The sequence below is a fragment of the Elgaria multicarinata genome, chromosome 8 (assembly GCF_023053635.1).
Source record: "Elgaria multicarinata webbii isolate HBS135686 ecotype San Diego chromosome 8, rElgMul1.1.pri, whole genome shotgun sequence".
Taxonomy (NCBI): Eukaryota; Metazoa; Chordata; class Lepidosauria; order Squamata; family Anguidae; genus Elgaria; species Elgaria multicarinata.
In genome coordinates, this window is record NC_086178.1 from 41,724,626 (window position 1) to 41,736,813 (window position 12,188).

A 12,188-nucleotide genomic window follows, 5' to 3' on the forward strand; every position below is an offset into this window, starting at 1 on the left:
AGAACAAGGGAACACTCAAGGCAGACTAGGTGATAAATTAAGAGTCACGAAAGTGATTCATGCTGTAAACATTGGCAATAACCCTCAATTCTTTTGCTCTTCGTCCTTTATAAAACTACCTGGATGGCTCTCTCTGTTTTTAACATCTGATGGTGAAGAATGACTTTTTATCTTTAGCCCTGGCCAAATTTCTTAGAGGGCACATTGGTTAAGATGGAGTATTTTTCTTGCTTTTAAGAATCCAAATGAGGTAAAAGTAGCCATCCATGTAAGCATCCTGTTTATGAAGCTGATGTCACTGAATGCCAACTGCACATGGGGGCTTTGCTCTGGGGTGGGGAAAAATTAATTGGCTCTGCCAGAAGGGAGAACGGACATTTCGAGGTCGGCTGCCAGTTGCAGTGGGGTCTTATTCTGTTTCGTCTCAAAATTGGCAGTGTCATACCTTCAGCTGCCTTCCTGAAGTGGTCATGGAATTAAAACAACTACACCCTGTTTACTGCAACGTGTGACTGTCTGCAGGTGGGAAGCAAGGAAGTAGGGTTGACATAGTAAACCCATGCAGAGAACAAAATGAGACAGATTTTCCAACCAAGTTGCTGCGAGAGCATGCTTATAGGTCCTCTTGTATGCTCTCCAGGTTTGCTTGTTAAGGGGTTTTCATTGGAATTAAAAATTGCCTTCCTCAGTTGAAGAGCTAGCAATCAAGTGCTTGTTGGCTGGTTAATTTCTCTCCTGGGGCTAAGTGGACATAATTTGTTCCCTTTTGAAAATTCCCCCATGTCTGGATGCTGAATAAATAAGGTAGGAGTTTATTATCAAGCCCTACACCAATGACCCTCCACCTTTCCTTCTTTTCCTCTAAGCCTGCAAGATTGGATACTACAAGGCCCTCTCAACAGATGTTGCCTGTGCTAAGTGCCCACCTCACAGTTTCGCCATCTGGGAAGGCTCTACCTCTTGCACCTGCGACCCAGGCTTTTTCCGAGCAGAAAATGATGCCGCCTCCATGCCCTGCACTCGTAAGTCAGACTCCTTTATTTATTTATTTTCCTTTCCTTCACTTGCTGCTTCAATAATTTATACATGAAAACCTCCCCAGAGATGTACATCCTGCTATGAAAAGTGTCTTGTTGGTGACAGGAACATTCAGTAACAATTCCCCTTTAAACAAGTCGACACAACATGTCAATACTAGGTCCTCTCTCCTGGTACACAACGGAAAATGAAGTTTGCAATTAAAGTGACAGTATGTAGGTCAAAAAGAGGCTTGGATCCCTCTTCCCTGCCCCCTTGTTTTGCTTTGGTGTCTGTACTGTAGAAGTGCCTCAAGGCTGCACTGTGCACACATAATGAGGAACAATAATGGGCTTGCATATCTTTGTGTAATCAGAAAATGGAAGAAGGAAACTGAGTCATGTAAAAGCCAATTTGTGGTAGCCCAGAATACGTTCCTCTCTCTTTTTGTGTAATCTGCCTAATGGACAACTTTAACTAGCACAGACTTTTAACTTAAGAGCTGATTCACACAGTTCTTTTTATGTGCTTCCTTTACACATATTTGGCATTGTGACTGGTCTTGTGAATACTTGCCCACATCATATCCAAAATCATAGCTACAGGAGATGGCAAGCATCATCTCAAAGCATTTTGGGTCCTTCACAAGATCAGTCCCCACAGGATGTTGCGGATGTTTCAAAATGTAACTACCAGGGGAAAAGGGTTGTGTAGTACAGTCATTTATGTTTGTGCAAATTGTGATAGGCTTTTGGGTTCATTGATTACAGGTGACAGGAAAGCAAATGAAATGTACTACTGCATGGCTCTCTTCAATTGTTGGATGGTCTAAAAATTAGGAAATAAATGAACAAATTAATACATTCACATTCTATTCCTTGTGGTAAGAGCTTGATATCACAACATCTAACCACTATTATTCTGTAATACTCTCCGTGGGTATTTACCACAGGAGTTTCTTTTCACTCAAATTGATTGCTTAGCTGTTAGACCTTCTTTCCCTAGATCTTCCCCTACCTTCTGCAGGGTCACAGCCTTTTTCACAAACAATTTTGCCCAAATAATGCTTTGCTCGTATTCAACCAATCCATAACATGTCTCTGTATTATATGTGGGTTTTGTTCACAATGACCTATGGCTATAAGAAATAAACGTTTTGTACGTAGGTGAATTTGACATGAAAAGAATATTTAAAATAACTTTTTAAAATCTCAAGAACTAGAACATACACTTGACAGTCCTTCCAGACACAAGAGTCATTGTGCAGCTGTTCTGTTTTTTCTTAATGGATTTTCCACATCAGGAAAAAAAAAAACACCTTGAAGAAATAGTGAGAAAGCATGGGAGGAGTATGAGGGGAGACAATCTGGAATCCCTGTAAAATTTTGTGAATGTGGCAGGGCAGTAGCACAATAGAAGCCTTGTCTGGAAACACCCTGAGGGCCAAAAAGTTCAGTAATCATGCATAGTGTGATCGTGTAACTCTGATTCGGACTGGGACCATGGTGATCTGAGGGATCTGGATTAAATTGTTCCACCACCACCACCTGAACCCACCATGTTTTTGTTCTGATTTAACTTCCCAAATTGGGTTGAAATTTGGGGGGGAATATTGCGGGGGGAGGTTTAACTCCACCATCCCGAATTGCCACAGTCCAAATGCCAGCATAAGAAAAACTATCCTGCACAACTAAATTATGAATGCTTACCAGAATGTTTAGTTTAGCTTTGAAAATGCACTTTGGTTGATTCTTATGAGTGTGAGATGATTACGCCTTAATTTCACAAAAGAGCTTGTAGCAAGAAAAGGCCAGAAGGATGGTACTCTAAGCATGCTCATGTCACCAGGGAATGATTGCTGCAACTCCACCGTTCCTGCATCTTCATATAGCAGAATTCAGCTGCCATTTGGAACTTGTTGACCATTAGCAGTTAGGAAAATCAGAGTGCTGCTTGCATAAAGCAGCCAGATTAATTAATCTGATACTCCCTCTTTGTGAACTACATTGAGGCTGGGGAGGAAGGGATGAGGAACTTCATTGTGTTAAGATAGTGCAAGGGTCAAAGCAGGGTGAGGGTATTACTAGAGTGAAAACACTGCAGTAATTTATAGTGATTGTTCTGAACATTATCTGAACATAGCTCAGAGGACAAATCCAGGCGAGTTTGTAATGCTCTCCTCAACACAAAGGAAGCATTACAACTTGAGGAACATAATTTTTTCTCTGCCCTGTCACTACTTCCCTGCCTGCTACCCATCCAACTCATGCCATTCCAACCCTACCCACTAATATTTTTGCTGCAGTGGAGGAAGGTAATTGGGATTCCTCTCTTTATCTTCCCTATCTATAATGTTTGATTTCCAAGAACTGCTGGCCTATGTTGGAAGCATTGGGGAAGCTACATTTTCCAATAGTCCTTCTTGCACCCAGCCATAGAAGCATAACAGACAGTAGAAAGCAGACAGGAGAATAACAGACAGTAGAAAGCAGACAGGAGAATAACAGACAGTAACATTACGCCAGTCCTTTTACAACTTCATTGGCTGCCAGTCCAGGTCCAAGCCCGATTCAAAGTGCTGGTATTGACATTTAAAGCCCTAAACGGTTTGGGGCCAGGTTATTTGAAGGAACGCCTCCTCCCATATGTACCTGCCCGGACCTTAAGATCATCTACAGGGGCCCTTCTCCGTGAGCCCCTGCCAAAGAAAGTGAGGCAGGTGGCTACTAGGAGGAGGGCTTTCTCCGCTGTGGCACCCCGGTTGTGGAATGAGCTCCCCAGAGAGGTCCGCCTGGAGACCTTTTTATTCTCTCAGTATTATAACACTTAATTTTAACTTGAATTTGAATTTTTCTGTTTTAACTTTGTATTTTAATTTTATATCAATTTTGCTGCGTGGTTCTTATCCTGGTTGTGCTTTTTATACTGTATTTTGTATTTGTGCTTTTAACCTGTTGGTTGTTTTACTATGGTTTTAATTTTTGTGAACCGCCCAGAGAGCTTCGGCTATTGGGCGGTATAAAAATGTAATAAATAAAATAAAATAAAATAAAATAAAGGAGGGAAAGAGGACTCCCTCCCGTCCTCTGCTGTCATTGCTGCTACTGGAGCAACTGCAAAGGCTTCTTCAATTACTGGTGAAGCATGTTGATTTGCACCAATATTGTTTAACAATATTGTTTTGCAATATCAGTAGCTAACAAGCATCTTATCTAACTTCTTGACCCTCGCAAGCAAAGCATCCTGTCTAAATCCCTGAAAGCTGGATATCACGGCCGATTGATATCCAGCTTTCCTGGAGACAGGAAATTTCCATGCGTTAGCTGAGGAGCAGTGATGATGCACCAGTCAACTGACATGCCAGATATTGCCAGTGGACCTCTTATTATTTGAAGGCATCAAATACTGCCAAATATTCATTGAAACCATGAAAGCCACTGAGCAAGTGGTCGCTTAGCTTTTAAAACAATTCTTTTGTTTTCAAGAGCAGGAGTGACAGCTACTTGCTCTCCAACCCTATAGCAGTCAGGGGCAAATCTATCAGCTTCTACTGGCCCCCTGCTATACTGCTGGCATCTCCAAACAAAGACTGCTGATGCCATCTTGTTTGCTGCAGGAGCTGATGCCGATTGTGCCTAAAACTGCCTACAAACCACAACTGCCTTAAAAACAACAACCTGACCTGCTTTTTAAAATTAATTAAATTCTGTAATTTGCTCTATTTCTGTTTCAATTTCATTTTCGTTTTTAAAAAATTGTAGTTGTAGTCTTCCCCTGAGAAGAACGGTTTTGTGAATCATTCAAATGGATAAAATCCTCAGTTAGCGTCCCTTAAAAGTTATAATGATTCATTACGTTAAAAAAGAAAGGAATTCCAAAGTTTCACACTAACACTTAACACATTTGTGTGTGTAATTATCAAAATTATCAAAAACGGATGATTTTTGAAAAAATGCCTCCTTGATGCTCCAATAAATATAATGCTTTAAACATACTGGCTCATTATTAGACAATATTTGAGTGGTCAATTGACAAAATCCTTTTTGACTGGTCAAATGTTCAGTCATTTTCATGTCCTGATTGGATGTGACAGTTTCAGTCTATATGGGACATGGGTACATGGATGGTAAATATTTTCTCTGGCAGGCTGTGCACTTATGTTGCCCCTACTTAAAGGGAGTCTGCTGATAGTCTTTGATTAGTCTCTTTTTTTTCCTGCTTCCTACCCAGTGGCTAACAGAAGCAAGACAAGAAGAGAACAGAATGGATTTGGAATCCTATTATGCTAACTAATTTCCCACACTGCTGAGATGCAAAGGGGACGGGTCACAATTTGGGGCTATATCTTTTCCCAACAGCTTTCGAATTCTTGAAGATCTTTGTGTAGCTTTTTGTACTCATCTCTGCTTGCAAACTCAAGGTTAGCCTACTTGATCTGTTTGATTTTCATCTACTGATTGAAAGACCTTAGCGTCTACCTCTTCAATTTTCTTCTAGGTAGGTCTGTTTTGACCCTTTGCAGCTGCCAACAGCAAGGTTCTCATCTTTTAATGCAAAGAGTCCTGGTCTCCCTTAAGGGTTGCTTTAAGAACCTCCTTTCTTAGTAGAAGCAATAGGCTCCTAAAGCAGGCAGCATATTAACTGAATTTGCACCAGACTGTCAAAGAGCTATTACTGAAGCCCCACAAAGCTACGCTTCAACTTTAGCTAACTTTGTCTTTAAGTTATAAGCCCGATGGAGGAAACCTGGTGCCCTCCATACGGCTTGGATGACAACACCCCAATAGTCCTAGCCAGCATGGTCAAAGGTCAGGAATTACGGGAATTGTAATCCAAAACATCTGGAGGAATCTTTGCTGGCCAAAGTTAAATTCCATCACTGGTTGCACTATTTCCATTGGTCATCTCCATCGAGTATAACATAGTCTCTGAGCTAACTTTGTCCTCACAAAGAGTTAAAATAAATGCAAGGAGTTGTTCTTTCAGAATGGTTTTGTGGATTTTTGTAACTCTATATCCAGAGCATTAAACTGTTAATGTTGTCTCCAAATTCATCTCTAAAACATGATAATAAACTGGTTTGACAAGGTTTGACAACCTGAAGTCACGAGTTTTTCATCCGTGTGTCTTGTAGACTGAAAATTAAGCCATATGTAGTTCAAGATTTCTATATTTGGGTTTTGCCAATTAAGCCTTTTCAGTTCTGCTGATGGAGACATCAGGATTCCGAACAGTCTAAAAGAGAACTTCTCATAAACCTAGGTCCATCTAAATAAGATTGGCAGGAAGGTTTGTGCTTACATTTGAACATGATGTCCATGGTACCGTATGTGAAAATAATGCTATCCAGCCTGTGAAAATAATGCCATTTGTCTTGGGATCTCTCTAGTGCAGGAGAAGGCAACCTGACTTCCTCCAGATGTTTTGACCTACAAATCCCACCAGTTCCAGCCAGCATTACCAAATGGTCAGGAATTATTAGTATTAGTCAAAAACATCTGGAAGACACTGGGTATCCTATCCCTATTATTAACTCTCTTCTATTTCAGACTCAAACTACACATTGCTTTGAAGTCATAACTAGCAGCTGGATCACTTTTTGGCAATGAAAATTCTAAGTGTTGATAGGCCAATCCAGATCAGAACCACGGTGAGGACAAATGGTTAAGGCCTCCCCCACCACCACCACGAAGGTACCATCATTGTTGGGCCAACTTCATTTACTTAAGAGTCAGGAAAAACGAAAGACATAACTGATAGCTACAGTTTCAAAAAATGTGTAGCTTGGCCCTCATTCCCTGTATTCAAACTGCGAAATGTGTTCCAAATGGTTTATCTCTCCCTCCCATTAATTTGTGGGGTGGGGATGGATTGGTCACCTTCCCAAAATCAGACTGGTATTACATTCCAAAGGCTGGATCAAGATTCCTAGCTATCAAGAAATATTACTGTTCTTCTGTTTAAGTCCTGGACCATCTAATTACCAATTCACAGTGATCTAAATGGCTAGACTCTGAAGAACATATTGGCTAAACATGCCAGGACATAGTCTGCATTTAATTGTCTTGCCACAGTAGAAAGTAGATACCTCTAAACCCACTGAAATGTGGTTAGAAACTGGAGAAATTTGAGGGATTGGAAATTGGAGAAAGGATAACTAGGATGAATGAAGTTTTAGTGAAAAATGGCATGACCATATACAGGATCTTATGAAAGCTACAGTTGAACCAAGGTAGAAATATTTTTTCAAATAATAAGCCAAAAACCACAAAACAATATCTCTTAAGTCATAATTAATATGTTCCATGGAGATTGTTTAGGATTGTAATAACTTGCTGAATATTTTGATTTTGAATCTATAGGGATACAGATTTGGTCTAGCAGCCAGTCTGTAGACAAGACAAAACATTTAAGTACCAATAAAAGAAGAGAACAGGACATGGATGGGCAAAGGATATCACTGATTCTGGAAGTGTGGATGCAATCCATGAACTCAGTCTATGGGTGCAATTAAATCTGGGAATATCATTGATCTTGAAGCCAGGTTGCAAGCTCTGCACAGAGTGGATGTTTTCTTTCTGATCAGTCTCTTTTGCTCTGACTTTCTGAGAAGCATAGTTATATGAAGGAAGCATGTCTTGGTTGGAGCTATGACAGATAATTTGAGGATTGTGATTCAGTGGACAGGCTTTACATGCAGATGGCTCCAGATTCAGTTCCTGAAATTTTGCAAAAACAATCAGGTAGCAGGAGATGGCAAATACTTCTTCTGGAGACTATGGAAATCTCCTGCCAGTCAGTATCGGGCAAGTAGTAGACAATACTAGAATAGGCAGAATCTAATAAACTAACTTAGCATTAAACAGTTTCCTATGAGGTATGAACTTGCTTTAAAATAGAGTGCAGACAATGGTACAGATATTCCATAAAAACTGCTTGGCTAAGGGTTTAGCTATTTGAAGAAAGCCTGTGGCACTTACCATGATGTTCAGGACTTTTTATTTGCCACAATACTGGTAAATTCTACAATCCTGCCCTCCAGCAATGTGGTGTACAGAGCTGATAATAGCCCATTGTTTGGTCTGCTGAGCATATAGAAAGTAGACCACAGAAACATTCTGGCAGGATGTCTGTGTGTGAGTGTGAGGTTCTTTTTGTATATATTAATGAATATGAAGGAGAAGAGCATGGTAGTTTCTGTACAATTTTAACAATGTGTTCACATTCAGAATATTGTCAGTTTCCTACCTTTTCATATTCCTGAAACAGAGCTCTGTTATCGGACTTATCTGGCTTCCATGGCACAGACAATACAATGTCCATGTCAATTTTATGTATATATCGCCATTCCATATAATATACCCAAGGCAGCTTACATCAAAACTGACATAGTTAAAACAAAAATTTTAAAATGCACATATTATCTCAAAAGAAAATTCCATATTCATTAGGATATAACTATTCAATCAAGCCAATCAGATATCAGTTCTTAATTACTGTATCATAACAGTATTTTAAACAACTCAATTGGAAACATGAAACAAATGTATTATTATTATTATTATTATTATTATTATTATTATTATTATTATTATTATTATTTCCAATAGGCCATGAAAACAAGAGTCTCTAAGAAGGGCTCTCCTTACTCCCAGTTCTGTCTCAATCTTACACTATATGTCCTGCTTCATTTTTATGCTCAGAAACTGGCGTAATAGCAGTCAAATCTATCACTGCCATCAGGGCCTTTAACTACTGGCTCAAGACTTATTTCCCCCCTCCGACCAGATTACCTAAATTGTGTCTTTTAGAGCAAATGAGAGCCACTTCATCAAATACATCATCTTGGCTTCAGAAACTGCTTCCTCAAATTCATTATTATGGTTTTTCTTCTCAATACTTTACTACTTTGAATTTAGCTCACAGCAAAGAGGTCTTTAAGGAGAGGGCCTATAGTGTTTCTATTCAAATGGATCTCTGTGCAGTCTCAAGTAATAAGATAGTACCTTGGTTTGCATAGACTAAGCTTAAATTTGAATGTGAACGCTACCTGACTCTAATTTCTAATCCTCGTCTTAGATCAGCCCTTGCACGATTAAAGATGCAACAAATGAAAACAGCAGTGCTAGAAGGGTGTTTTAATAAAATTCCTAATGCCTCTAGACTCTGCCCTTGCTATAGTGGCAAAGTGGAGGATCTGCCTCATTATTTGTTCTACTGCCCGATCTATTCTCGCATTTGTTCTAAATATTTACATTGCTTTTTTGAGAATAAGTCCGGCTGGTTCGATTCAGAAAGAATATACTTTTTGTTTACATGCAATAACAAGACTGTCGTATTGGCATTGGCCAACTTCGCTCTTACAGCCCAAATGTATAAAGCAAAATTTCTGACCTTGCAGAATGTATGATTTGTTTTAGCATTGCTTTTATTATGCTTGTTGTAACCATTGGTTGAAACAATAAAGCTTTACTACTACTATATGTTGGGTGATGACCGTATTCTAAAAAGAGGGAATATTCCTTCAAGAGCACATTTCCCCCATCATTGCAACACAGAGACTGGAGATTTTGCAGTGTGGGCCATCCTTCTTCCTAAGAAATTTTAAAGAGACATAAGATTTGTACCTTTTAACATAGGATAACTTTACCAGAGAGGATATGAGGGCTAGGCAAACCTGGTACCCTCCAGATGTTTTAAATTGCAACTCCCATATGCTCCAGCCAGCATGGCCAAGGTCAGGGATCCTGGGAGTTGGGACTCCAAAATATCTGGAAGGCATGGGCATACCCACTCCTGGAGCATTGGAGTATACCGAAACAAGCATCACCACACCACAGAATGAAACCCGAGTTGATTTGTATCTTTTAAAAACAAAACAGAACCGTGAATGAAACTGAACTTCAGGCAGGCTGGCATTTCAGAAAACATGTCATGGGGTCAGGGGGTAGATGGGGAAAGAACTCCCTTTAAATATCTGTTTCAGAGGAAACTTCTTGGTTTGCCCAACTTTTTTGACAAGCAGAAATGGAGAAGAACACAAACAAGAGATGGTCTTTCACACTTATCTCAGTCCTTCTTACCAGTTGGTTAAACCAGGTGATAAACCCAATTCCCTTGTGCTGACAGCTATAATAATCAAGCACCTTCTTTGTTCATTATACTCTCTTTAACCCCAGTAGTCTCATTCAGCCTTGCATTTAGTAATCGCTCAGTGTGACGGCCTCCTAATGAAGAAATAAAACATAGAGTCTGAGACCCATTCTTCTAACAAAAACATACACTCTGCTCCATTGGCTTGTAAAATCAGGTTTCCGTTCACTATTAGGCCAGGTGAAAAAAAGTAATATTGGGTAATTTAGAGAAAAACACCTGGACTGAACAGAAAATTGCTCTTCCTCCTAGTTTTGCAGGAAGGAAGGTATTATCCTAATTATTTATTTTAATTGTTAGACATCCACAACTCTCCATTTTTGTACATCATTGTTCCTTGGGTAGCGGTTCCTTTAATAGCTACTTTCTTTGGTTCTACATCTTAACTCTCCAGGCCAGGAAAGGCAGATTTTAATAGCTTTCTATTTTGCCGAAATTTCACACTGGAGGGAAGGAAGCTCAAAAGCTTTCTTCCCCCACCCTTTGTATACAATCCCCAGGACAAATTATGAAAATTGCATGCTTAATTTGTATGCATTGGTTAGAAAATGTAGTGCACACAGCCTATAAATTGCTAAAATCCCCACCATCCAAACTTTGGCTCAAGAATTTTTTTTAAAAATCTTATGGGGGCAGTCTGATCACCAGTGGTATTCTTTTCAAAGCAGTTGCTCAGACTTTATGTTTATGGCTTAATCTAAACAGAAAACAGATTGTGGTGTTTCAGATATTTGTATGTACTGTGGGGGAAATCAATGCTGAGTCTGATGATTTTAGAATATATGGTGGGTGGGTACACTGATGGTGCTATATAAATAAATAATAATAATAATAATAATAATACATGGGTGGTGCTTAAGTCTAATAAAACATGCAGGCTACTCATAGAAGGGTGTGTAGGAGATCCTTATGGATCATAGAAACTGGGCACTGTCTGCTTTCATTTGGAAAGTAGTGATGAAAGAGGAGGGGGTGGCTGTTTGCAATGAAGGCAGCATGGTGATGGAGCTGTGTGGGTAGGCAATGTCTTTAGGGATCTTTTGTCATCAGTTTTACTGAGATGGTTCCTGGGAAGCACTACTTCAGCCTGGGAGACTGGCAAGGCTCCTTCATTGGCATGTTGATTGTTAGATGATGCCCTTTAGTTTCAAATTTCTTCAGAGTTAGTGGGTTTGTTTAAAACCTGGGTAGTCATGGATGAGTTGGAGTGAGCAAATGGTTTGTTCTTAGGTTACATGTCAGGCTTTTTCCTCCTCCAACAATCTACAATTCTGGGTTTGGACATCACAGAGCATCCCTGGGTTGTTTAACTCCTCCCGTTTGCAGCAGGAGCAATTGGGCAGCGAGAACTAGCTTGCTTGCTTGCTCCAGCTTCATTCCCAGTGACCCACTATTTAACAAACTGTGGGTTGTTGTGACGTGTGTTATTGAAGAGAGGATCCTCTGTATCAGACCCAGTTCTTTTTTTTTTCTTTTTTCTTTTTGCATTCTGAATATGCTGAGTAGCTGTCTTCCTGAGCCATACATTCTGAACGACACACTTGCAGTTTTAAAGCATAGTGACTGTGTCAGCTATATGCTAAGATATGGAGATGACATGAAAGACTTATAATAAACATGCACACAAGTTATAGAGAATTCTTTCCCCTCAGAGGAATGCAGTTATTTCAGCAAATAAATGGCTGAAATTATATCTAGATAAAGACAGAAAAAAGGGATGAATATTTGGCCAGTTATTATTCTAGCCTAATAAATGTCAGAGGGTTATCAGAATAAAATGGTAGCATGGACCATGTACATTTCCATGAGTTCCATGGAAGAAGGGTAAAATAAAAATGTAGTAAATGAATAAAATATGACATTGAGGAGCAATATATACATACTTCAAAACACTTCTACTTTATTCAAAAGGATGTGTCTTTTAGACGTGTTCAATTATCCTGGGAATTCTCCCCCTCGACAGGACATATATATTCTCCACATCTGCCAATGAGAATAGCATACATTTGCATACATTT

At 39.5% G+C, this 12,188-nt stretch overlaps 1 protein-coding gene across 2 annotated transcripts in view; it reads left to right on the top strand.

Annotated features, from left to right (window-relative positions):
• EPHA4 (EPH receptor A4) overlaps nucleotides 1-12,188 on the top strand; it is a 170,171-nt gene that overhangs the window by 64,445 nt on the left and 93,538 nt on the right. For both annotated transcript variants that reach the window (XM_063132227.1, XM_063132228.1), the window contains exon 4: nucleotides 867-1,022. In XM_063132227.1, the coding sequence (XP_062988297.1) occupies nucleotides 867-1,022 (156 nt within the window). The remainder of the gene's footprint in view (nucleotides 1-866; nucleotides 1,023-12,188) is intronic.